This window comes from Taudactylus pleione, unplaced genomic scaffold (genome assembly GCF_031769625.1).
Source record: "Taudactylus pleione unplaced genomic scaffold, aTauple2 ptg000003l, whole genome shotgun sequence".
Taxonomy (NCBI): domain Eukaryota; kingdom Metazoa; phylum Chordata; class Amphibia; order Anura; family Myobatrachidae; genus Taudactylus; species Taudactylus pleione.
The window spans coordinates 65,407-91,889 of NW_028284406.1; the positions used below are offsets into that span (position 1 = coordinate 65,407).

At 45.8% G+C, this 26,483-nt stretch overlaps 1 protein-coding gene across 2 annotated transcripts in view; it reads right to left on the minus strand.

The window, feature by feature from the left end:
* TTF1 (transcription termination factor 1) overlaps positions 1-26,483 on the minus strand; it is a 51,388-nt gene that overhangs the window by 19,636 nt on the left and 5,269 nt on the right. For both annotated transcript variants that reach the window (XM_088460395.1, XM_088460315.1), the window contains exons 3-6: positions 15,336-15,568; positions 10,681-11,296; positions 4,773-4,978; positions 2,313-2,498 (exon numbers count right to left, since the gene is read on the minus strand). In XM_088460395.1, coding sequence (XP_088316521.1) covers positions 2,313-2,498; positions 4,773-4,978; positions 10,681-11,296; positions 15,336-15,568 — 1,241 coding nt within the window. The remainder of the gene's footprint in view (positions 1-2,312; positions 2,499-4,772; positions 4,979-10,680; positions 11,297-15,335; positions 15,569-26,483) is intronic.

A 26,483-nucleotide genomic window follows, 5' to 3' on the forward strand; every position in this document is an offset into this window, starting at 1 on the left:
ACACATCTTTCGTCGTCTGTACATGCAGTCCAATTTGGCGATATCGTTAACGATTTGCAGCATATCATTGAATGTAGTGGAAAGGATCCATCACAAGATAAGTAATAAAGCACTTTGTTTAGCCAGGCAAGACAAAGCAGAGCATTCATGCAATGTGGAGCATTCAGCAAACCAAGCCTCACTAGTCACAGAGCAAAACTGCACAGAGCTAAAACAGTGACCGCTTTTTATACCGTCCACAAAGTACAGCCCCTTATTTCATTTCAGCTGAGATCTTTAAGATGGTCTTGAGGGTTTAGGAAAGCAAACGACATATCGTTAATGATGAAACGATTCATACGACGAACGATAAATCGTTTGTTAAATGGTCTATATGTATGCACTATATCATCTGTCCGGAAGTTCAAGGGAAATCATCAACGTCGCCGCATCGTTTGCACATCGTCTAGTGTGTACGCGCCTTTAGACTTCTCTAAATAAAGACTGGGAATTGGGGGGGCTGGGAGGGGAATTCTAAGATCATTAAAAGAATTTCGATGCAAACAACGTTTCTTGTTTTGCCTACAGGAGCAAGCTGAGGTTAGCCCGACATTTATCTGTGGCTTTAATTCGAATTATATAGGGGGAGATTTATCAAAGCTTGTAGGGAGATAAAGTGGAGAGAGATTAAGAACCATCCAATCAGCTCCTAACTGAAATTTTTCAAAAACAGCCTTTAAAATGACAGTTAAAAGCAGATTGGTTGGCACTTTGGGGCATATTCAATTGAGCGCAAAGTTTAGCGTGGAAAAAAACAATTTTGTGCTACCGCGGGTATGCGCGCTCCCGATTCATGCGGTATCAATTGAAAAAAAGCGGTTGCGATGTTTTCAGCTCTGAAAACCCTGCGCCGCGGGAAAAAAATCTACAATTACCTGCCCGGGGGTCTCTGCGGCTCCTGGTGGTTTCCCCTCCATCTTCTCACTGGAGAGGGGGCTGCTGGGAGTCCCGGGGGATGCTGGGAGGCACAAGGGCTGCTGGGAGATGTAGTTCTCTCAGCGCCCATTACAGGGGGTCACACTGACATTTGGGAAGGGGGCACACACACAACACACACTCACACAAACTTAGAAACACTAACACACACTCACACACACACAGCATACTCACCGCTGCTGCAGACCCGATGCTGGATGCAGAAGACAGCGCTGCAGAAGGTAAGTAATTAAGGACTAATTGAGCTAATTGGAAACTTCCAATTGCCTAATTAGTCCTCAGGGGAGGAAGGGGGGGTGTCGCTGGGGTCCCAGAGAAAGTCTCACTGATTATTCACAAAATTAAGGATTTTAGGAAAAATCAGACTTGCTCTAGAGGTGCGAGAAAAAAACCCCCCCGGTGCTCAAAATAGAAAAAACAGGCATCTAATTGTATAGCAAAAATCCTGCACCTGCAGGAAACACCTCGGAGGTGCGGGATTTTTGCTATTCTCGCCCCCAATTGAATATGCCCCTTTACCTCCATCCACTTTCTCTCTCTCCCTCCAAATCTTCCGCTAATGCTCAGCAACTGACATGCTGATTTTGTTGGATATTTTGGTTGTTTTGGAGCAAATTGGCTGGACAGGGTCATCTGGCTTCTTCATCTGGTTATAGCTAATGACACCTTTCAAAAACCAACCTAAGTATTGTTTTTGATTGAAGGACTTAATCAGGGATGGGGAACCTCAGGCCCGGGGGCTGTATAAGGCCCGCGGAATCATTTGGTCTGGCCCTCGGAGCTCTTTTCTGCTAGCCTCAACTGGCTAGCTGGGTGCCTAGAATGTCACCCTTCAGCCAGAATCTATGCAACAGTGCCGCCTGGAGCGTCCTTAGGACGTTTCAGATGGTCACACCGCTGCCCTTACAGCTCCCGGAGCATCCTCAGGATGCTCCGGGCATTGCTATAATCACCGGCAATTGTGGGCCCCGCCCCTGTGTGACATCACACAGAGGGGGTGTAGCCTGGACCAGGCCCGCGAATAATGTTATATATAGCAAAGTGTCCCTCAGCAGAAAAAAGGTTCCCAACCCTTGGTCTAAATCAACTGGCGTCCTGTGCTGTGGCCATTGAGCAGACCACTGATCATCTGCATTCATACAATTTTAATCTTCTCGTCTGCTGCAGAACTGGCCACAGATCTGATTCCCGTACAACCCACATTGGGACACCTTTTGTTTTCTACTCTAGTGAGAAGCGAACTGTATTTTGTATTGTGGTGTTTTTGTTGTATTTGTTTTTTTAAATTGACTTGTTTTTCAATATTATCAAATTTAAACAAAATTTAAAAAAATTACCGATTCTCTGTCGAAAATGGAATTTTCGTTTTATTTTTTCTATTGTTCGCTTCAGGTCCGGGTATCTGTAGCTGTGAAAGAGCATTTCTCCGGACTCCAGGCCTGTCAAGGTCAAAAACTCCTCTACGTTTTTCTTGATCTGCTCGTCTTCTGCGCGGTTGAACCGTCCAGACACAAATTTAATTCCTGAGAAAAAAAATACAAAAACACAAGATCGTTTTCACAGCGGGGAGTCGCGTTTCGCTAGATAGATTTGGAAACAGTTTTGAGTCATAAAACATTTCATTTAAAAAAAAAAAAGTTATTTACAAGATTAATTTCACCTGTTAAACAACATGTACTATCTGAACTGACTGTTTCTAATTCATTCATCCCCTATTTTTACCTGTCATTACCTGTGTTAATGTAAAGAATCATGCAGAAGCATGACTTCATTTTGTGTTCAAATGCTAAGAAGAAATTATATTCTGTGTGAGACATTGTGCCTGAGAAAGGCCTCACTCCTTATCTATTCTAGCTCTTAGGAATGTATTCATATAGAATAACTTATGTTAGCCAATTAAAGCTATAGTAGAGTGTATTCATCCTTTGTAATCAATTCTGATTTATATGACAGGAAAGATAAGAGATTCTATGGCTCTATTCAGAACAGTGGTGTAAAATGTCAGACACTGTTTACTATCGAGGATTTATGTTCTCCAAGGCTAGACATAGCTAATAAATCTGTCAATGAGATGTCATTTAATTTTATATCTGTAGATACTAATATTCGTTTATTGATAAGTTAGACAATACTGCCATCTACTGATGATGTATCTAATGCTTGAAATATATTCATAGATATTATAATTAGATCAGATAGGCAAAGTTATTGAGCATGTGCAGACTAGATTTCTTTGTCTCTATGTTAATTTGAGTGCTATAAAATAATCTGTCTGTCCAAATAAAGGCAGAATGGTTTTGGAAACACACAGGTCTTGTTGTTTCCCATCATTCTCTGGCCGTAAAATGCATTGTTAACTGGTGGCTGACCGCTGTATGTGAGCTGTGGAGGATAAAGGGTCTATTAAGATCAGCGTAATCACCTGCTTCTCTCGGCATAGACATATTTATCTACCTGTCCATGCAGAAAGGTTTTAAAAAGGTACAATAACCAGTTGGGGAAGCTGTCCAGGGACCACGTTTAGGCTAATGAACACTAACTTAACTTTTTAAGTCCCCCCCCCCACAGGTTTACAGACTTTCCTGTCTTGTGGCCATAAGTTGACTGGCCTTGCATTACACATATCTCAGCTCCTCAATCGCTAGCTGTTAGTGACTCCTAGTGGCCGTTAATGAGATCACAGTTTAATTCACACATTTTTTTTCACTTTACATCATACCTACCAGCAGAAATTTGGCTTAAAGGTTTTTCATATGGTTAATTTTTTCCTTACCCTACATAGACCTTTATAATTCCTCCTGATCAGACACTGGATTTGCATCTTCCCCTCAATTAAACCTCTCCCCTCCTGCTTTGCTTCCTCTCATTACCACTTGACTTATGCCCGAACCACAGAGGGGAGACAACCGAAAAGTATAGTATAACCGTCTGCTCTCGGAACTCTCCTCCCAACTAAAATGGGAAGCTAGCCTAGGTTTGAGATTGAGCTTGAGGATAAAAGTTGTATCTTCCTCACAGGCCTCAAAAAGACGAACTGCATTAACCACGGGGAGACTGTTTGTAAAAACACTGAATAGCTTCACCCCAGTGAGATTACGTAAAATGTGGTCAATTCAAAGTATGCTGGTGTAGCTGTGGCCTGGTGGGAGGCACTTTGCGCACGCATTTTGGAGCTGCCCGGTGACCCAGCCCCTCTGGAAGCCTCTGGAAGGACATGCAACATCTCAGGCTCAAAGGTTTTTTTTTTTTGCCTGTTAACCCAAGAAAAAGTACTTCTACATCTGTAACCATCTAATGTCCTGCACCATCATAGGTATGTCCTGGGCCACAGATTATATCCAAGAATGTGGTCATTGTCCAACTATTGAAGCATGATCTGGCCACGCCCCTCTCCGCTATTACCTCTAAAAGCAGTAACAGCTTTAAGATAAAGTCATTGGGGCACCCATATACTACTCCAGCCCTGTCCATTCTGATTAATTGGCGTAGTTGGCGGGAATGGGTCACAGAGGGGCCATCACATAATACTAATCCCTGAGCCCCTCCCCTAAACCTCAATACTTGTCAATTCTCAATTATTTTCTTGTAATGTTTAAATGCCTGGCCACTGTATCAGGCTGCTACATGCTATTCTGAATAGGTATGTTGCTGTACAAGTGTATACATTGTTTAAAATTGACGCATCCCCCCACCTCCTCGTTTCCCCAGTCCCCATTAACTGAGTTCCATTAATGTTTTGATGATCTCTAAAAAAATATAAAAGTCCCCCACCCCCTCAAAAACAAAAACAGACCTACCTCTTAGTTTAGCTTCTTTGATCCTCTCCAGCTCATTCTGAATTAAGCTTTGCAAAGAACTCAAACTCAAAGACTTTACATTGGGAAAAAACTCTTCCAGCAGGGCAAGGTCCCGATCCCGTATGCACAGAGAGGCAGTGGGCTTTCTTTTTCGCTTTGGTGGGGACAAGATGCTGCCGTCCGTATCTACCGCAGACATTCCCGTCCTGCGACATTAATTAGGACTTACAGTTATTAGGTGCTAAGATTATTGTTCTATTCTACAGCAATTATTACCTGTAAGTCACAATAGCCAGCTCTCCCTAATGTACTTAGGGGTTTATGGATCAAGCAGTGAAAAGCGTGGAGAAGTGGACCAGGGGAGAAGTTGCCCATAGCGACCAATCAGCTCCTAACTGTTATTTTATAGACTGTATTTGATAAATGCTACTTCAAAGCTGATTGGTTGATATGGGCAAGTTCTCCACTGGTTCACTTCTCCACGCTTTTCACTGCTTGATACATAGGACCTCATTCAGAGTCGCGAGCGAGCACCGATGCGCTCGTAACAGACTCGATGGTTTGGCCTGCGCACGCGCAGCGGCCGCACTGCGCGTGCACAAGCCCCGGAGCGACAGAGAAACTGTGTTTACCAAAGAGGCGGCTGTCGATGTTGATCGACAGCTGCCCCCGTTTGGTAGGCGGGCCGGGTAGGTGGTTTCCAAAACGGAGGCGTTCCTTTACGAACGCCTACCGTTTTGTGTGCGGCCGCACTGACATCATCAGTGATGTCAGCGGGGAGCTTCCTGCTCCATCAGAGCAGAAAGCTCCCTGGGGATTACGAGTGCCCAGACCCTACCCTAGGGTCTGGTCGTAAGCCCTGATGGTCGCAATGGTGATTACCATCGCGACCATCAACCTGGTCGGTCGTTACCACCCACAGCTTAACTAACGACCAGGAGGCCGCACTTCAATAATGAAGCGGCCGCCCTCATTCAGAACGAGGGGGGGGGGGGGGGGGGGAGATCTAATTATTGTATTAAAATTCCACAAGTTAATAGTATTTGGCACTTAGAGCCCGATTCAGAGATGTGCGCAGTTGCGTCCGAGACAGCAAATCGCTTTCCCCGACATGCTCACGACAGTCCCATGACACGCCCACATGACAGATTTTTTTGCGTTCTCTTCAGGCCACCTTCCATTCACCACCCAGGAACGCTCATGGTTGTACCTTGCCAATTCCGATACCAGCAGTCACGTACAAAACAGCGCATTTGTGTGCACACGCAGGGTAACACTTGCGCCGCAGGCGATTTTAGAACACTTTGCGCATGCACAGTAGCAAATAATCGCTCAACTTTGTGAACATCTCAATGGCACGGAGTTATCGTGCACTAATGAATCAGGCCCTTAGGCTGCCCTACGTTACCTTGTCCCCTCCTTGTTCATTACCTGTCAATCACCAGGAAACTCCTCCTACAGGGCCTGATTCTGCGACGGACGCAGGTCAAAAATCAGACGCACCTAGCGATTGGCTACAAACTGAGTATGCGCCACCGGTTCTCTGGTTCCGTGTAATGAACGTTTCTAGGTGGCTACCTTACAGACACATGCAGGAGAACAGTTCTGTGGCAGTGCCATGGGAGTGTCATGGGTATGTAGGCGGAGTTCCGTGATATTCTGAGGCAAGCGTACGGCAAAGGGACGACTGTTTCCGGTAAATTTCTTGCAGCCAGTGTGGAGTAGGAGTTAGTGCCTAATGATGACAGTTACGGCTACGGGCAGGAAAAACAGAGTGCGGGGCGGCTATACGCATTAACCCGTGCGGTTAGCCATGTTACCGCATGGTACTAAACCAAGATGCCATGGCTGTCCAGAGGTGGGGCTACATTCAAATAGGGGAGTCACACCAACTGCCACCCCAAACGATGCCAAACATCACTGGCCAAGACCGAGTGGCAGTTGGTGTGACTCCCCTATTTAAATTTTGGACTGCACTGCAGCCTCGCCTCTGGAGCCCCCATTGCGTGCAATTTAAAAATCACACCCACATTGCTGAGTGGAAACGACGGCGATTGGTCGTTTTACCACCCAGGCTTTAACCGCAGACTCCCTAATGTGGCTTAAGGAACACAATTAACATGGAAGCTCCTAATAATTCATTTAGTGTGCATTACTTTGAGTTTACAAATGTTTCTCCTTTAAAATGGAAACAATGTGTAAGATGAGCCCGACTAAATTATGGTGAGATGAGTACAATGGAATGTGGCAAGATTGATGCCAGATGTCCGAATAGGAATATTATATATATATATATATATATATATATATATAGTGAGACACAGTTAGGTTAGGGGTCCCTCCAGGGCTGCCATCAGAAATTCTGGGCCCCGGTACCAACAAAATAGGCAGCCCCCCCCCCCGTGTATAGGTCAGAGTTGAGCGGAGCTATGGATAATGTGGGTGGAGCTAAATCAGGGGTGTTGCCTCAAGTGGTGGGTAAACCAGGGAAGGCTACGCATGGTGGAGGGGTCAGGGGGTGGGACGGGGCAGGGAAGACTGGACAAGGGGGGCACTGGGCTGTGATGGGTGGACTGGGGTGGCAAAGGGCAGGGAAGGCAAATTGGACTAGGGGGGCAAAGGACAGTAGGGGAGGGGCAGAGAAGAGAGAAGACAGGAAGGCTGGCTGGACATGGGGGGTGGTTGCAGGGAAGGCTGGCTGGACTGGAGCAGGTAACACAGGCTGGCTAGGCTAGGAGGGGGGCACAGGGAAGACTTGCTGGTCTGGGGGAGGGGCAAGGCAAGCTGGCTGGACTGGGGGGGCATAGGGAAGGCAGGCTGATGGGATTTAGCAGGCTGGCTGGACTGGGGGAGGGGCAGGGCAAGGCTGACTGAACTGAGGGGGGGTGCAGGAAAGGCTGGCTGTACTGGGGGGGGGGGGGGGCTGCAGGAAAGGCTGGCTGTACCGGGGGTACAGTGCAGGGAAGACTAGCTGGACAAGAGGGGAGGACACATGGCAGGGTCAGCATACCTGCTTTCTTCATTATTTTCTCCTGAGAGAGAGGGGGCACGGCTGGCAGCTGCAAGGAGTGCACCAGGCGGCAGGCAGAGAGAACGAAAGAGCATAATCGCTGTGGCATTCAACTATGGACTGTCACTGGAGCCGGCCACGCCACTGTAGCATTTGATCTATGGAGCCGGCCGCTAGCCAATCACAGCTCGCGGAACGGCATCCGCCGCTCCTGATTGGCTGATCAGGAGCTGCTGCTCCTGATTGGCTCGTGGAACGGCAGCCAATCAGGAGCAGCCGTTCCCGATTGGCTGCTCAGGAGTTGCTGCTCCAGATTGGCTGCCGCGGCTGGCTGCATATCTTGCCGTTGTCAGCCGGGCCCCCTCTCTCTCTCCGGGCCCGGTACTAGAGTACCGGCAGTCCCCCCCTGATGGCGGCCCTGGGTCCCTCTCCTGGGTAGAGGACTCCTTCCTTACACACACACACAGCAGCAGGGAAGCAGCACACCAGTCTGGATGCAAGTACAAGCTGGTCGGCGCCAGTCTTTATTGTACAATGTCAGAAACATAAAGAAAACATAAATATAAATCCTAGCCCTGTCCGGGCACTAACTTCACAGGTAGTTCCCTCACTACCAGAACCTGGCAGGGCCTAATGCCCTCGCCAGCAACAAAAGCACAGCACAACACTCACAGTTAGGTATCCAAGTGTCTCTGAGCAAACTCCCTGTCTGCTCTCCCAGGTGAGACAATCAGCCCTAAACAAACTAGGCTTATATTGGCCACTCTCAGGTGGAAAACTAACAATCCTGTTACCAGGCTGCGAGAACCAAAACCTGGAGTGGCCGTGGGTGGAGCCCTCCCTCTCCTCTCACCCACAACCCCCAGGTCCCAAACCGGCTTTTCAAAAAGCCGAAACTCAAGCCTGCTACACTGCAGACTTTCTCCTGGGGGTTTAAAACACAAAAGACAGGAATTTGGGACAAATGTACCTGCCACAGACCACTTTACCAGTGATCCTATCACAATATAATATACATATATATATATATATATATATATATATATGTATATATGTATATATATATATATATATATATATATAAAAACCGCACACTCCTGCAATATAAAAGACTTCATCTGTTATAGGTGCAGTAATCTCATCGAATAAGTGCATAAACACCAACTTCTAACTGAGAGAGATGAATGTACCCCTCCCATGTAATCAAGCATATATAGTTATAAATAATGCTGATCCTCTATAATTGTTTATAATATCCTATGTACTAATAGCCTATGCTGGAAATATGTAATCCCTCATGTTCCCCTTGGTCTAGGATCTGCTGAGTGCATGTATAGGTTATTTCCCCTGCTGTCTCTTTAAGAAAGAAATATCGTTTTATTTAGCAAAAGCTTAGTCTCAAGAATGTAGCTTGTGTGATAAACTACTGAAAGCATAACAAAGGAAACACACTAGACACTGAAAGCACCCTGATATATAGACTAGCATGTGTGGTTTCTCAGGAATGACATCCTGTTTTTGTACCAAGTAAATGCTGGTATAATCAGAAAGATTCGCTATATTAACCCTAGACGAATAAACGAGTCTCCAGTCTCAATCTGGTGAATATAACCTGGTGTCGTGTTTGCTTATTGGGTCTCCCAGTCGACTGGTAAGAGGAGAGATCAGACAGACAATCGAAGGGACTTGGTAGTGGAACATCTCCTACATAACCAACAGCCAAAAGAAGACCAGCACACCACCATAAGGATTAATGCAGTGCAATTGTTTTCATAGCAGCAGACGTGTTAAAAAAAAATTCTCCAACATCACAGCTTTATAGGAAGACTAGGTACTTATCCCAGCCATTATGAGAGCATGCCCGTACTCCTTCTGCCCAGAAACCACCTTCCTCAAGGATATATATAGATATCAATAGGGAATTTTTTTTCGCGTGACTGAGATAGTGAAACCTTTGTTTTTTTGATGGTTCAATGTACACAAACTTTGTTTGAAACACACGATTATTAAAATATTGTATAAAATTACCTTCAGGCTTTGTGTATAAGGTGTATATGAAACATAAATGAATTTCATGTATGTACACATACTTTGTTTGAGCCACAAAATTATTGAAAACATTGTATAAAGTTACCTGCAGGCTGTGTGTATAAGGTGTATATAACACATAAATGCATTCTGTGTTTATATCAGGGTCCCATTCCAAGATATATCATTATGGTATGCAGTTATTCCAAGCTAAGGAATATTCCGATATCCAAAATACCCCTGATCCCAAGCACTTTGGATATGGGAGACTCAACCTGTATATGTCTTAATTTATAGACTGCAGTGTACAGATTATTTTTATGATTCTTAGAAATGTCTCTTTTTATCTTGTTATGTAATCACATGACGCCACATTCATGTTACTTGTAACCAATTATGTTGCTGTTAAATAGTGATGTATAATATCAACATGGGAGTTACCACGTGCTAAATAAGTAGGGTATTTAGGGCTCCTGAAAACTGCCCGAGCAGCTTCTCTCTCTGACAACATTAAACATAATAAATCTTAATCTTTTTGAGACCTGGAGGTATATTTACTAAAGTGCAGGTTTTTAGAAGTGGAGATGTTGCCCATAGCAACCAATCACATTCTACTTATCATTTATCTAGCACCTTCTAGAAGATAATAGCTAGAATCTGATTGGTTGTTATTGACAACATCTCCACTTCTAAAAACACAGCACTTTAGTAAATCTGTATTCCAGAAACACTCCCAGGGGAAAATCAAGTGCATCTATATAGGCCAAATTTTGAGGATACCCTCTGTATAATTACTGATCCCGTGCAAACCATCAGGCAATACCTACAGATTTTATCCTTTTATGGCCAACTCCACTTCACATAACTTACCCACAATCACCTGCATTCTGATTGTCCTCAAGTCCATCACTGCAAGCTGGAGATCCAGCAAGAGCCTGGTGCGTTTCAGAGGAAGAGTCACAAAGGGCTTCGGCGGCATAATCGGCTTCAGGCTCTGTGTCTTCCAACAAGTTTGCAGGAGTTTCCTCCATGGATGTCTGTAACGAATTCTTCATCTTTTTCTTCTTCTTCTTTGTAGATTTTCTAGCCCGGTCTTCGTACTCGCTGGTTGGCTCGGTAGTCTGCAGATCGTCATCTTCTATACTTACTGTATTGTGGTCATCAGAAGCCAAAAGATCTCCTGATAAACTATCTTCACCATCTCTCATACGTTTCTTCTTTTTCTTCCGCCTCCGTGTACCGTCTACCTGCGTATTATGCTCAGTAACGGAGACCTCCTCAGAGTCACCATCGTTGGCACAGCTTCCACTGGATTTTCTGCTTTTAGAAGACTTTCCTCTTTTATTAGTCTCTGCTCGATGGCCACAAGAGGCCGCCGCATCGTCTTCCAGGCTCTCATCAACTTGCCGGGAAGGCTTCTGCTTTTTCTTCTTCTTACTTGAAGTTTGATGGTCTTCTAAGTCAGATTTGTCCGACGACATGTTCCCTGGAAAGATGAGCAAAGTCTTATAGCAAAACTCAGGTGTGTCACCCATCACCTCTCATCGCTCTCTCCTATAGTCACAATTGAAACTCTCTAGAGGGCGATACTGTGCTCCTCTACCCCTACCGTGATCTCACTGTGATTTCTCGCACTACCAACAATTAGAACATCGGAGACTCACCTAACTCTATAAATGGAATATGGTTTCTGGCCGGCGGATTAAAGCCATCAAGTTAGACTGCTTACCGCCTGTGTGCACATACAAAACTCTTGATGTTCTTGGGGATATGAAGTACAGTATTAATGGGGAAATTGTTGCTTTGATTTCCAGACTGGCGGGGGGGAAACATCATCTCTTGAACTGGAATAAATGTAGATCTAATGCCAGGTCATACAGTCCAGCAACTGTTATTTGTCTCACACGCTATGATCTTGTAATCATGTTGTTTAAGAATAAAGAAATTAGATTTTCCCTATAGAAAAGCCCACAGATTGTATTGAAAGACAGCAGCTAACTTTTTGTTTTTTTGCAAACTTCACGTAGTCTCTACTGTGTTCCTATAAATAGTATGTTCATCTTATATCTACTTTACTTCATTTTTTACAGATCTTAAGACCCAGACGATGGCTTGCACGCAGGGCCTGATTCAGAGCCGCTCGTAAACGGCCGCTCATTCGCTCCGAGCGATGTTTGCACATCTGCGCATGCGTATGGGTTGTAATGCGCATGCACCAACCAGTCATTGCGGTCGGAAATCGTGTGCTCGCAAAATAGCGAGTGCCTGCTAATTTGAGTGACAGGATGAGGCGTTTGTGGGTGGTAACAGGGGAAGGTGCTTGAAAACGGGGAGTGGAGATCCGAACGCAGGCGTGCCAAACGGTCAAAACGGGCGTTTTAAGGGTGTGCATAATTAACAAAGCAGCGTCATCGACCACGTCACTTGGTTGTCTTTTAGCCTGAACTGCTCGCATGATTACGGTCGGAAAATCCAACCACAAGCACTGCTAGAGGCGTCAACAGACCGCAAAGAGCGAGCGCTCAACTTAAATAGCCAGCCCCTTTTTCTGAACGAGCGAGCGCAAATAGCGTCCTGCTCTGAATCAGGCCCACAGTCTGTAAGTGCTGTCTCTTGGCGTAAGACTCTAGGGGACTTCCTCCGCTAGCAGTTGGCCATAAAGCTGGTCGGTTCGGAGCATGATTTTGCCCAACAGGACTGTAATGAGTTAATTCAGGAGGTGACTACAGATGCCCGGATACCATGGTGATTAAGTTCCTTTGAATGATCAAGCGGAATCCTATTGCTTAACATCAATGACATAAAGACTTTCTGGAGTCAAACACAGCAGGAGGCCATCTGTGTGAGGGACGAGGTGACAGCCTTACAAATAAGTGGGTGCCTCTCCAGTAGGACTGCACCATCTGTGGCGGGTGCACTATAAGTGGGTGCCTATCCAGGTGGTCTGCATAAGTGGGTGCCTATCCAGTGGGTCTGCTTTATCTGTGGTTGACTATCCAGTGGGTCTGCACTATCCATGGTAGATGAACTATAAGTGGGTGCCTAGTTATGGTGGCGTGGCTTCTGCACTTTATGGATATTGCCACTTGGTGTGGCAGCCATAAAAGGAGACAGACCTGTGACATTACAGCAAGCATAACTGACAGGTAATGAATTGCAGTAGGACCTTGTAATCCTGGGTGAGTTCTTCGGGCTATGTTCTGAAGATGTGGCTTCAAACCGTACAATTTACTTTCATTCTTCAACTACGGAAATGTCAGTGTTGTTATCTGTTGGGACGATCAAATGTCTTGCGACTAATTGACCAACGTCTGCAAAAGTCCCCCCTCCCCCCCGCCCATCTGTTTGCACTATTCAAAGGACATCTATGAAACTTACACAACAGTTATACTGTATCCACAACCCGTACCTCTATACCGACCCAACTATGCTATAATTCATTCCTACTGTTCTGCTATACCCTGTTGCCGCGTGCATTGATATAGCAAACAATATCGGGCAACTGGCCTCAAATGGATCGTAATCAGTCATGATGAAAAATTAAGTAGGAAGATCTGCGATATTGACTTCGGCTGGGTAGACATTAGGTGATATATATTGGACGATATGTCGTTTTGAGGCAAACAGGAACGACGTATCATTTACATTGCAGAGTGTGTACGCTCATTCGTGCGTTTACATGCGTCATTTATCGCAGTTTCCCATCTGATGTGCTGCGCGTCAGATGGGACGATGTAATGGATGACACCATGCTGCTAAATCCAGCATGGAACGGCACATCGCGCCATCGTACACAGCATTGTGCAGTGTGTACAGACGGTGCGAAGTATCGTTGCATTGCGTTCAACTGTCGCTGAGTTCACACATTGTGTAGTGTGTACCTGGCCAGTGATAAGTGTCAAGATATTGTCAAAAGTAACCTACCACATGGACTAACTGCCTGGTTCTCTTGTCGTATGGCTCTTGTGCCGTACAATTGCTTGCCCAGCTTAGCTGTACCAATAAGCACTTCAGGGAAGTTGTGTAACCTTGATTGTACTTACATTTTAACTTTTTTGCGACACACTTTTACTATTTAAAAAAAAAAAGTTTAACTAAACTGTATTGCCTGAAGATCTCCACCTATTCCTTAAGAACAATAAATGTTCCACCAGATAAGGTGAATTGCAAATCATTTAATTTTACTGCTGCTTTATTGCTCAAATACAGCACTTCTGAGTACTGTACAACATATCTGCTTCCTCTGCGGCATTAGGGGTGACCTACGTTTTGGAACGGAAAATAGACAGTACTGAGCGCCAACAGCCAACTGCTTACATAGGTCTGCTGGACTATCTATCAGGGGTATTCAATTTGGAGCGAAAATTTCGGAATTGGCGATAATTTATCACCGACAACGTCATTTTCGCCGATTTCAATTATCCCCGTATTCAATTTCAAAGACTTTTCGCAGGTTCGAAAAGTCTTTGAAAAAAAACGGGGATAACTTTTCACCACTGAATTGGTAGCGAAAAAAGTGCAGAATTGGGGTTTAGGGGTGCAGGCTTAAAAAAAAATAGCCTGCACCCCTGGGAATGTCATTTAAAAATAAACTGTCAAAAAAAGTAAAAAAAAAAAAAAAAATTAGAGACACCCCAAAAAAATTATTTAAAAATTGGAGTGAAAAAAAAAAAAAAATATGGAAAAAAGTGTTTCAAAATAGGGAAATAGATTCAAGGCTATTCTTCAAGTATGCGGCAGGTGTTTTCTAGAATAGGCTATTAGCGGAAGGTGCATTTTTGCCGAATATTTTAAAAATTACTTTAGGGACATAAATATATGCTAGTACCCATTTTCATGTACCCCAAATTTGATGGGACCACTTAAAAAAACGAAAAAAATGACCTAAGTGCTCTTCTGCATCACTTCTTCAAGGTCGGAAAAAAAAACACCTGCCGCGGCTATTTAAAACCCCGACTTTCATTTGCAGGCTAAAACGGGGGTACCCATAGTGATCCCCCATGTTTTGACAGCTTTAGGGGGGGGTCCTACAATTTATTCCAGGTAAATCCCATTTTTTTTCGCCGGCTCCCGTTTTCGTAGCTTTTTAATTGAATACGGGGATAAAGCGGGCGCGCCACCGATACTTTATCCCAGGAAAATCAGCGATGCGGAGCGAAAAGTCCAGCACGGACTTTTCGCTCCAAATTGCGTATGGCTGTATGAGTGAGACTTAGAGGACAGTGTGCTATGGAAGCCTTGACTAGCTTCTCTGAAACAAATAACTTGATAAAAGTGCTCTATTTCAACCATAAGGCAGCAGGAAGACAAACATTAGTGCTTTACAAGTAATCTAATAAATCGAGGAATATGAAGAAGATGAAAAAAAATAAATAATCATTTTTCCAGTCACATGACCCGGCTGATCCATCATTTTTACACTTTTCTTTTTTCGTAACTTTTTTAAAGCCCCTAAAGACAACTCCAAGACATGAGTAACTGAAATTTGCAAAGTTAATGTTATCAGGACAGGGAATAATAATTACCACTTATTCTTATAGAAAACGGTGAAAAAGACTCTGTGTCCTGGGTTTCGTTACACTTCTTCCTCTTTGGCGCCTCTTGTACATCTGTATCGCTGTTGCTTTTCCTTTTCCTCTTTTTTATCTCACCATCGCTAAAACCTTGACTGTGATATTCACAGGACTCGTCCGGATCGGAGCTTTGTCTCAAGTGTTTTTGGCGCTTCTTACTCACAACCGCTGCAGATGGATTAACACTATAAGATATAACAGACACAAAATGCTGATTCCATTATAATGATACACACATAATGTTTAACAGAGGTATAAACTCCTCTAAGTAAAAGATGAGCTCTGATATCACCACTTCAGTGGCCGCTAATGTAGTTATTACAAGAAATAATGCGCACACCCTACTGTAAGCGATTAGAGATAATAGAATCGGATTTGTCTTTTGTCACAACAAATGTCCTAAAAATATCTTCTACTGCAACTTAAGTCAACATGGTGAAGCCGTTTTGTCTTGTGACCGCAGCTGACCACAGTTGGAGAGGATCCACTTGGTAAGCTTATGTGTTGCAGGGCCTTTCCTCCAATTCTGCACATAATATATAATACTAGTAGTTTTAGACCCATCTTACCCTGGTTATGCCATTGTCCTACTATACTTTCTCTGCACTGGCAGAGGCACTCTTCTCCTGATCTTCTCCTGTCGCTGCGGTGGGAATACGCACACCACTCCCACTGCGCACGAGGGATATGGGACAGGTCATGTTCTGTTATTATATAGATTGGCCAGGAAGTAAACTCTGTTAGCTGCCTTTTAGTCCGTTCCAAATGTAATATTTCAGTATTCCTATACAAGCCTGCAGAACTATAGCGAGCTCTGGGAAATACAATCCCACATGACCGAAAACAGCGGATGATATCAGTTATTGCAGAAACATCATTAATCGGTGGGAAACCTGTAATGCTGGGGCTGCTTAAGGGATACAGGAGATGATTCAGACCCGTTCGCCATGATGTGAATGCTCGTAGCTGGCCGATAGTAGCTATCTGCGAATGCATCGCACTGCGCGTGCGTGAACCAATGCGAGAGATCGGAATGCGTTCACTCGCTGCGCATAGACTGCCCAGTAGAGTGAGTGACAGGAGAGACCGTTTGTGGGTGGTGACAGGGGCTGACCACTGGAAACGAAGGAGTGGAGGTGCGAACGCAGGTGTGCCAGAGTGTCTCAACGCCGTTTCAGAGGCGTGCATAATTAAAAGGCAGCGTCATAGTACACGTCACTTGGTGGGATTTCACTCTGAAGTGATCGCAGTGCTTGCGGCAAGGTATAGGCAACCTTAAGCGCTGCGATCGCATCCGATGGTGCTCGAGGTACCAATGTTTTCAAGCACTTCCTGGAGATGACGTGCGCAAGTAGTCGTCTTAAGAATGGTGGATGGGCATCTGCACACACTAAGTGATCGCACGTCAAGACGTAGTGGGCGTGCTAATGCCTTGCCGTGCGATCGCCTGCCTTGTTGGGCGTGCGCTGGATTTGCATACGCAGGGAGCGAGCGAACGCATCTAGCGAGCAGGTCTGACTGAGCTCCACTGTGCACACTGTTCATTATAGGATTCTTGAGAGCCCCTTATCCCGTGTAATTGCACTAGCTAAGAGATAGCTGGGCTGCAGAAGTTACCACATGTTTCTCCCCAGGGCGACACACATCCCCAGGGTTGTCTCTTCTACGCTACACATAACTGATTGTACATTTTGGGGGGTAGATTTACTAAACTTTCTAAAAATGAAAAGTGGAGGCGTTACCATAGCAACCAACCAATTTCTTCTCGCAACCCTCCAGGGGTGCGAGCAGAAAACCGACAAAAGTACAGGCGCGATGCTGTTTTCTGCCTTCAGCGCCGGGAAAACAGCCTCACGAAGGGAAGTTTAGTCGGAGAATGCCCGTTCTCACGACTAAACACCCTGTTTAAGGCGCGAGGGGCGGGAGAACAGGCATTCCCCGACACAACTGCGCGCAGAATTGAATAGCTCCGGGAGCTCCCTCCCGACGCTATTTAATTCGCGGTCAGCAAATTGGATATTAAATATAAGCTAGAAATGATTTGTCACATTAATATAATAATTGCTAATACTACTAACCTAAATCACAAAGTCTCTCTTACACTTCTAGTATCCTTACACCATTTCCAATGTAAGACCTATTTTGGGCTGTACTGTTTTGCATACTATGGAGATATTTATGGGGGACGACATAAAAAACAGGATTTTGGTACTTACCGATAAATCCCTTTCTCCGATTCCACAGGGGACACTGGAGTTCAAGACAGTGGGGTATAGACGGTGGTAGAGTAGAGCCTGGCACTTTAAATAATTTAGAAGTGTGACTGGCTCCTCCCCCTCTATGCCCCATCAGCCCCAGTTTAAGAACTGAGCCCGAGAGGAGACGGAGGACAACAGGAAAACGAGGAGAAGGAGAAGACCACAGAACGGAACAATACCGACTGAAGGAAAACAGAGGAAACCACTGCAGGGAACACATGCAGTCACACAACTATATAAAGACCCACAACAGGCAGGTACGCCGCGCCGGGCGGGCGTCCAGTGTCCCCTGTGGAATCGGAGAAAGGGATTTATCGGTAAGTACCAAAATCCTGTTTTCTCCTTCATCCACTAGGGGACACTGGAGTTCAAGACAGTGGGGACGTCCCAAAGCCAACCTCCCGGGTGGGAAGCACGGAGAACATGCCGACCCTTCAGCCAACCGAACAGGGACCGCATAGAACCGGAGGTTCAACGGAAGGCAAGAGCTGAGAATCAAGTGTCGTGAGCCAGGAGACAAACAGAACTCCGTGCGGAACAGACACAGAATACCACAACGTACAGTAGTCGAATGGAATAAGCGGCTAGCGAGAAAACACCCTCAGATGAGAAGCATCAGAACACTGTAAACTCAGCTGAAAACAGACCAAGCCATACTGTTGGGATAAGAGAACTCCTACCCGAATCCATAGGAGAAGGGCAGTAACCCGAGAAGAAACCTCGAGGAAACCGTACCAGAGTCGGAAACAGGAAGCTGCCACATTTTGCAGATAGCAGAATACCAGCACTGCTGGACATAACTCATATAGATAGAAGTATAACGATACCAATCTACAAAAACAGAGAGTCCACAGACTCCTCACAAAGAGTATACAGGGAGGTAAAAGTCAAGGCCGCACAGTCGCCCTGAACCCTTCTGGAAGTCCAAGTACTACAAAGTTGTTAACCAGCGGAAGGATGAGACCATAGAAATCTCCAAAGAGTGGAGATCACCCTGGCCATGAGGCGGCTTCGAGAGGATTGAGATTACAATACCTTTCAGAGGGTCAGACCGCAGTACAACCCATGCTGAGAACAGGAATAAATCAGCAACTGAAACCCTGACGCTAAAGAGAAACAACGGACAACTTCCAACATGATGGAAGTGCATAGGCAGTAGTAACTGCTGGCCTGAACATAGCATGAGAAAAACCAGGAAGATACCAGTCAGGTACCTGTCAGTATGATAAAAATATCAACAGCTACTGAACAGGAAACCCACCAGGCCCCCTGAGTGGAACATAGTGACTGTCACACTTCTATGTAAAGATGTGCAGTAGCCCAGAGATGTGCTTTAGTCCATAACGCCAACAGATTCTAGTAGAATTGGTTCTCAATGTTGTAACTATGCACCCACACTCCAGGAAAATTCTAAAGTGTAGAGCCAACTGATTAAAAGAGCGGATGGCTGCTAGGAGGCAGTAAGGGAGAAGAACTCTATGTATGTCAGTTTACATGAAATAGGAGCCTCTACCGAGGCATTAGTGGGTAAGCTCTCACCTGTGAGCGACCAGAAGCCCTCTGGCCGAAATGTAGAATGTCACTGACCTGTTCTATCGCAAAGCAACCCGCCACATTAGGAATAGAGAGTAGATTCAGTGGGCTAAGACCAATGGTCTACAGCACATACTTCAGTCTGGAGATGTGCAGTAGAAAATACTGTGGAAACTAGCAAAATGTTAGTGGAGACAAGAAGGTCGTAAAACAGGACTCTATACCTGAGCCTGTTCCATTAGAGACGTGTATCTGTAGATTATACTTATACCCCAAAAACGGTCTGCTAGTTTAAGTATCCTTACACCAATATTTACAATGTGTATTATGCCCACCAATCTAATATAACCCAGGTCTGTCCCTGCCTAAATCAGTAGGTGGCCCTAGGCCTTCAAGATATGAATTGTACCTAAGGGCCCTTTAGACTCATTCTATTGAGATATGCGACAATAATATGGAGTACCGGAATCGATACTGAGAAGGGTACCTGTACTTAGACACAGAACTCGTTAGTTATCCCAAGCAAAGAAGGGAGATAGCAGTAGTGATAACCCCAGTAGGGTTAAACAGAAAACAGGTTTTTGTTTCCCAATTATTAGGAAATATACATACAAAGAATGGGCGTCTTACAAGCTTGCTACCAAGTGCATCACTGTAATGATAATAGGTCCCCCGAAACGGGGCGTCATAGATATAGACTGACATGAACCGAGCTATATAAGTATATATCCTTATATACATGTGACATGTCTAGGGTCCATGCTAGAAGCAATGCCTTAGGGAATTGTGACTATCACTATGTAAGCTGCAGCACATGACTTTAGATTATAGAGCCACCATATAATATGTATGGATATAGCCTACAGCTTCTGGTAATCCCAGGCGGCTTCCCATGCGTGGTATTATAGGTAACCTAATGCTTGTGGAAGTATAGGCCTCCTACACATATACATGTATATACACACACAACCCAATCCCCCGGGAGAGATCGTGTTAAGCGGAGTTATTGTACCAACTTCCGCATCAGGAGTCCAGCCTCCAATCGCAGCCTTCTATCAATATGCTAGGTATCCGACATAAAACTGATAAGAACAGATCCTACCCCTGCTCTTATGGGAAGGATAAGAAGCGATATCCATATAGGCATACGCATACCTACATACAAATTTAGTAGGTGACGATAATATTGTAAAACTAGAACATGAGCAAAAATTAAAGCCATGGAAGGAACTCCAAGGACAAATTTCACTCCAGCATGTATATGTTTCTACTGCAGGGCTAGTATAAAATACAATATACATTATATATATATTTATATACACACACACACACATATATACATACCATACACGTGGCTTACCCCCCCGCAGGGGGACTGCTCATGTACCGCGTGTGGCCGTCACTCAGCTACTGCGCAGGGGCAGGATATGGTAGCTGCGTGCTGTCCCAGACTGGTTTCGATCCTGGGACCCTTCTGTTACAGGTGTACTCGCCTTAGCAGGTGAGCCCTTTTAGCGCCAGATTAACCCATTTTTCGAAGTGGGAATCAAAAAGACTACCTCAGTGCTGTGAGGCAGTAATGCCAACAACTACACTAGCCGCACGTTACTAACCTCTTCCTGTATGTGCTGCCGAAGGGAACACATGAGATATAAATAGATGCACATATGCATACCTTCTAAGGTAAGCACAGAAAACTGGTGAAAGGTTTTAAGACCAGCCTATAATGTAGTATATGTGCTGCCACATATATGCATGGGAAGTCTCTTTAAGGCGAGCCCATGTGAGGCATAAGCCTGGGGATGGGACGACAAAGTATGCTAACCCTGGGTGAAGGGTATGCTATAACCATAAGTTCTGGCAGCAGCACCAGAACAGTAGAGCTAGTACACCATGAGGCTATGATACTTCACAGGCTGAGATATCAAGCCATTAGATTAAGCTAGGCGCCCTTTGTTAAAGAACGAAGGGAAGCCTGCCAAGCGGCGCTGCATTGGCGGGACTGTCTCGCCAACCCCTCGCTTCTAGCTGTGATGCATCGATTGAACTGGCCTCTTTCAGAACCGCCTAACGTGGTGTTATGTGCAAAAGGGAATTGGGCTAGTGCCCATACAGCTAGCAACCAGCTATCCACTGTAGCTAGCACTAAACTCCTATTATACAAGGACAGGGCCTCCCCTACCTTTTGCGCTGAAGCACTCCCAGTGTGGTAGGCGTAAGAGACCCACGCTAAAGCACTCCCTGCTGCAGGTAGTGCACTGAGCTATACTGCTTGTGTGCAGGCAGTAACTACAGTCCTTAAAAGGGAAGCAGGGGGGCTGTTTGTTCATGAATACCGCGCTGTGCGTGTGCAAACTGCTACACTCCAGTTAGCACAGCGCTGCTAGCCCCCTTAATAGTATAAAGCGGTGATGCTGTCCTGCTGTGACAGGAGTGTGATGGTCATACAGCGCTGCATCGGGGAGCCGCATTGTGCTGGTATAACGTAAGGCTATTAGCCCTATGTTATAGCTAACAGGGAAGCCTGCTCAGCCCAGCCAGGAGCTGCGGGACGCGGCATCTCCTCCTGAGATTTAGATGAGGAGCGTTGCTAATTGTTAAGATGAGCCTAAGCAAAAACAGTGCTGCCTGCACCGGGAGAACATACAAACTCCACACAGCAAGAGCCGTGGAGAGATCCGAGCCCTGCGCTGATACTTATTTGTAGCTAGCACTATAAAAGCACTCCCTCCTACTTCTACTTTTGTGCTAGCAGCACTCCCAGCGTGGGAGGGGGAGGGAGTCGCATTAATTAACCCTGTTGCAGGAGTTAGGAGGCAGCCGCGCTCATTCAGGCGCTGGTCTGCACTGCACTGCATCTTTAACCAGCGGTAGGCAGTGGTGGCTGCCCCGCTGGTTGGGCTGTTGCGTGCCCGCAATTAGGGCCGCGAAGGGGGCGTGGCTTTGCCCCGAGTGCGGCCGCCATTTTAATACTGGGGGGCTACTGCTGCCTGCTTTAGACGCGGCAGGATGCCCTCCCAGGTACCTCTGAGGTCCCTTCACGGGGGGACTAATGCCGAGTATGTCTGCGCAGCCGCGCTAACGGACCGGCAGACCGCGCTGCTCTCAGATGAGGGCTTAGAGCACGAGCCCGACTACAGATGGCACGGCTATTATGTATGACGCCCTATCAGTGTGTGCGCGCGCGTGCACTGTAAGGCTCGCCTCTGCCCACTTACTAGGAAAAAGTGGGCTGGGCGTAATGTAGGGAAGACATCCTTCCTCCCGGCCCTTCTGAGCGGGGTACGGGAGCATCAGCAGACACATCTATAAGGCTGGGCCCTTGTCTCAATAAGGGAAGCCTCTATACGCGGGTACTCCTACACCAAGGATCGTGCTGCTTGTCAGCGCTGCCTCATGTAGAGGGACTCGTCTGGTCTCCTGAAGCCCGCCATTACACTACCAATGGCAGATGGCCAGTGACAGTCACGGAATCACTGCCGCTTAACACGCACTTGCAGGGGCCCGCGCTCCATCCCCTCGTTAATAGGAGGGGGATGGCTAGGTATAAGCCAGAGACCCGGACGCTGACTGTCGAGTGCAGCGGCAGGTCTCGTCAGCAGCTCCGACACTACCACTTTCACTGGCAGGGGGAAGGAGCCGTGTGTGACAGCCATGCAGTGTGCGCTGTCCCTGAGCCCAGCGTTTTGGCCCACCACTCCAGCTAGTCAGGAGTAGTGGGATATACTTACGGACTGCTGCGGCCGGGTTGCTGGGCAGGGGGGCAAATGAGGAAACCCGGACACGAACCGGTTTCAGTTGTGGCGGGTCCTCATGGAGTCCGATGACTCTGTTTAAAGTCCCCCCTCAGGGTCACCGGACACAGACTGCAGTAGCCGTGTGGTGCCCTCCCGGCGGCTCCCACGTAGCAGGCAGACTGCCACAGTAAGCAGCCTGCCTGTCCTCAGCTTGTTAAATAAAAATAAAAAATAAAAATTAAAAATTATATGAGAAAGGCTGGAGACAGCCTCATGTGCGACCGGCTCTCTCGGGCACATTCTAAAAACTGGGGCTGATGGGGCATAGAGGGGGAGGAGCCAGTCACACTTCTAAATTATTTAAAGTGCCAGGCTCTACTCTACCACCGTCTATACCCCACTGTCTTGAACTCCAGTGTCCCCTAGTGGATGAAGGAGAAATGAGCAACGCTATAAAATGGACAATACAAAACAATGGGCCTGATTCAGAACACGCTAACGCAATCGCAAATGTAATCCCGTACGCCGCTGTGTGAAAATCTGCTAATGCTAGAAATGTACTGAGACCCCCACCGGCGACTTCACAGATCCAAGCAACTGAGTACAAATACGCAGCGGCCGTCGCAGATCCTGTGATAATCCACCATCTGAAGAACCCTGTGGTCACGCAGCATGTCCGTGAGAACTGCAGTGCAGGCGCCATATTTCCTGCGTACGGCATCGCAGATGTAGGCAGAGAAACGCACTGAAATACGGTCACGACACACCTGCATTTTTGCCGCCACTCCCCGTAACCACCCCAAACGGTCCCTGACTGTCAATCACTTTGCGATTAATCTCCACTGCGAGTGGCGACGCCAAAGTACCTTGGCGAGCACGCAGTGCGACAGTGACGTATGCAGAGTTGACCGGCAATCCCTCAACTGCGTCAATATTGGCATTGCGTCAATAGCTGAATCAGGCCCAATGTCCGCTAGATATGCACTACAATATCCAGTTTGATGGTAAAACGCCAATCAGTGGTCCCCTAGGCAGCCAGGTGACACCTTAGCATTATCTACTGTGTCACCTACCCAACATACGAGCAGCCATTTTGTTAGACAAGATTCTGTATTTTAGATATTGTAATATATGTTGAGAAGTTTACCATTTTTTATTTATCTGCGCCCAATAACCCCAACTACATCTTCTCTGAGGCGATCTCTAACCTACTCATGCAAAATGGAATAGTTGAGGATTTTAATTGAACAAGGGACCCAAGGTTAGACAAATCTACTCCTACACTCCCTAACCTCTGGTAACCAAGGGACGGTCTTACATTTACTACACGCTCACCGCATCACGATTGTCCCTCGGAGACTGGAAAAATTCAACCCACATAGAATATACTTTTCATTCACCAGCCCATAATGTATTCACCAGAATGGATTATATTTGAACTAGGAAAGCTTTATTCTCTAGAGTCCTGCGTACGCACATCAATATCATTATTACTATTACGGACCATGCCCCTATATCTATTGACTTAACGTTGTGAGCGCCAATTAACAGAAACTGCCTTTGGCGCTTTTACTTTTGACTATCCAAAAGTGACGACTTCTAAGCAAATCCGAAACATTAATGGTTGGACTATATTGACGGCAACATAGAACATTGGGATAGCCTTATTTTGGGAGGTGTCAAAGGCAGTGCTGAGGGGGGCACGTTGTATCATACTTATCCAAAACAACACACAGAGCCTGGTTTAAACTGCGCACACCGCATAGCAGGCTCCTATCAAACCTACATGAACGATACGAAGGACAACAATTGGTCAATTTATAAGAAATATAAATACATCTCGGAAGCTATCCTTTTGCAGGAGACACAAAAGAAAGAAAAACTTTAATAAATATTATAATCTAAATCTACAGCGGTGGAGAGGACAGACCTGGAGCGTTCAGGTGACCTTTTTTCGTGAGAACATCCCGTATCCTCATTTTAATGAAGCTCCTATTATTCTCCTCCCAAAACCCAATAAGACCATCGATTTCCTCCTACAGGCCTACCACGCCCTTTAGCCAGGGACTTTAAACTCTAAGCTAAAAGGACGGCCTCCCTCACGATTGCAAACTCTAAAGTCTGACGTTCTGACCCTACACTAGATGGGATTCCCTCATGTGTATGGATTTATCTATAATGGGCACTGCACACTGGCCCATGGATGCAGGGGGTGCCCACACCGCGCTCATGGTCTATACTTACATCTCCGCAGACGCTGCAGAAATCACTGGGAAAATAGTGCTGGCGCCATTTTCCCCCAGTTCTGAGCATGCGTAGTAGAGAAATCACCGAGAAAATGGCGCCCACTCAAAACCTCAGCATTTGCGGATGCCTTGCAGCTTTTGATACAAGCCTGTTGCCCATTAATTAGACGCAATTTGCGAGCTGTGATGAGTTGTTAAAATCACAAGATACGCCTTGCAAAATACAAAGTCTTACCTATTTGTTTATGCATTTCCTGTGTGGAACATTACGCTGAAGCGCTACATGACCCCCTCCATTAATCCCCTGGGCCTAATTCTGAGTCACGCGTAATGCAGACACACGTCCATATGCCCGCTGCGAACGGAATGCTAATACGACTAAATGCCCGTAGCCCTATAGATCTTTGCGAAAGTACCGCCCCGCTGCTCTGTTCACAATAACAGCCGCCGACAATATCATAGGGCACTTGCCCCTACCCCATACTAGGTGCAGGCGATCGGTCTGACTTTGGTGGCCACTGTGCATACGCATGGCTCAGTACAGAACGTATCTCTGGCAACACGCCCCGTGACACAACCCGACACGCCCACAAAATGTACGTTCATATTGTTGGATCTCAAAAACTTTTATGTAAGCGTCCAGGAAGAAATGGCTGTAACGCCTACGATTCCGAATTGTGCATACATATACAAAAAAGTATGGTGGTTGCTCAGATCAGCTTAATGACTTAGCACAGGTGCTTGTAAAGGGCGGGGTTTACACTGAGCACAGGAAAAAAAGGGATTTGCCCTCCAGCACACTGTAGCAAAATAAAATACTTAAATCCTACATAATAATAGAGAATCAGAGGTATTAGTTACATACATTTGCAAATATATGAATAGGCGCCAGGCCAATCGTCAAGGCTCCTCTATACTGGCGTCCCTAACATTAATGGGTTCACGTCCGAGAAGCAAGGTACCCCAAAAAATTCCAGCCAAGGACCATCCCCAGGGCATCACACGAAAAGGGGAAAAAAGGTGAGAGTGAAGTGAAAAGGATAGATGTGTAAGGATAAATCAATAAGTGTTAATGAAATGTGAAAGAATTCAAATTACATTAATAATAAACAACCAATTAGAAAAGTGATGAAAATATTATATGTGAATTAAGTGGTGATGCCCTGAAAAAGGTCCAGCCAGAACAATTTCGTGGGCCCCACTCCCAAACGCTTGCTGGACTTTTTTCAGGGCATCACCACTTAATTCATCATTTTTCTAATTGTTTGTTTATTATTTATGTCATTTTAATTCTTTCACATTTCATTAACACTTATTGATTTATCC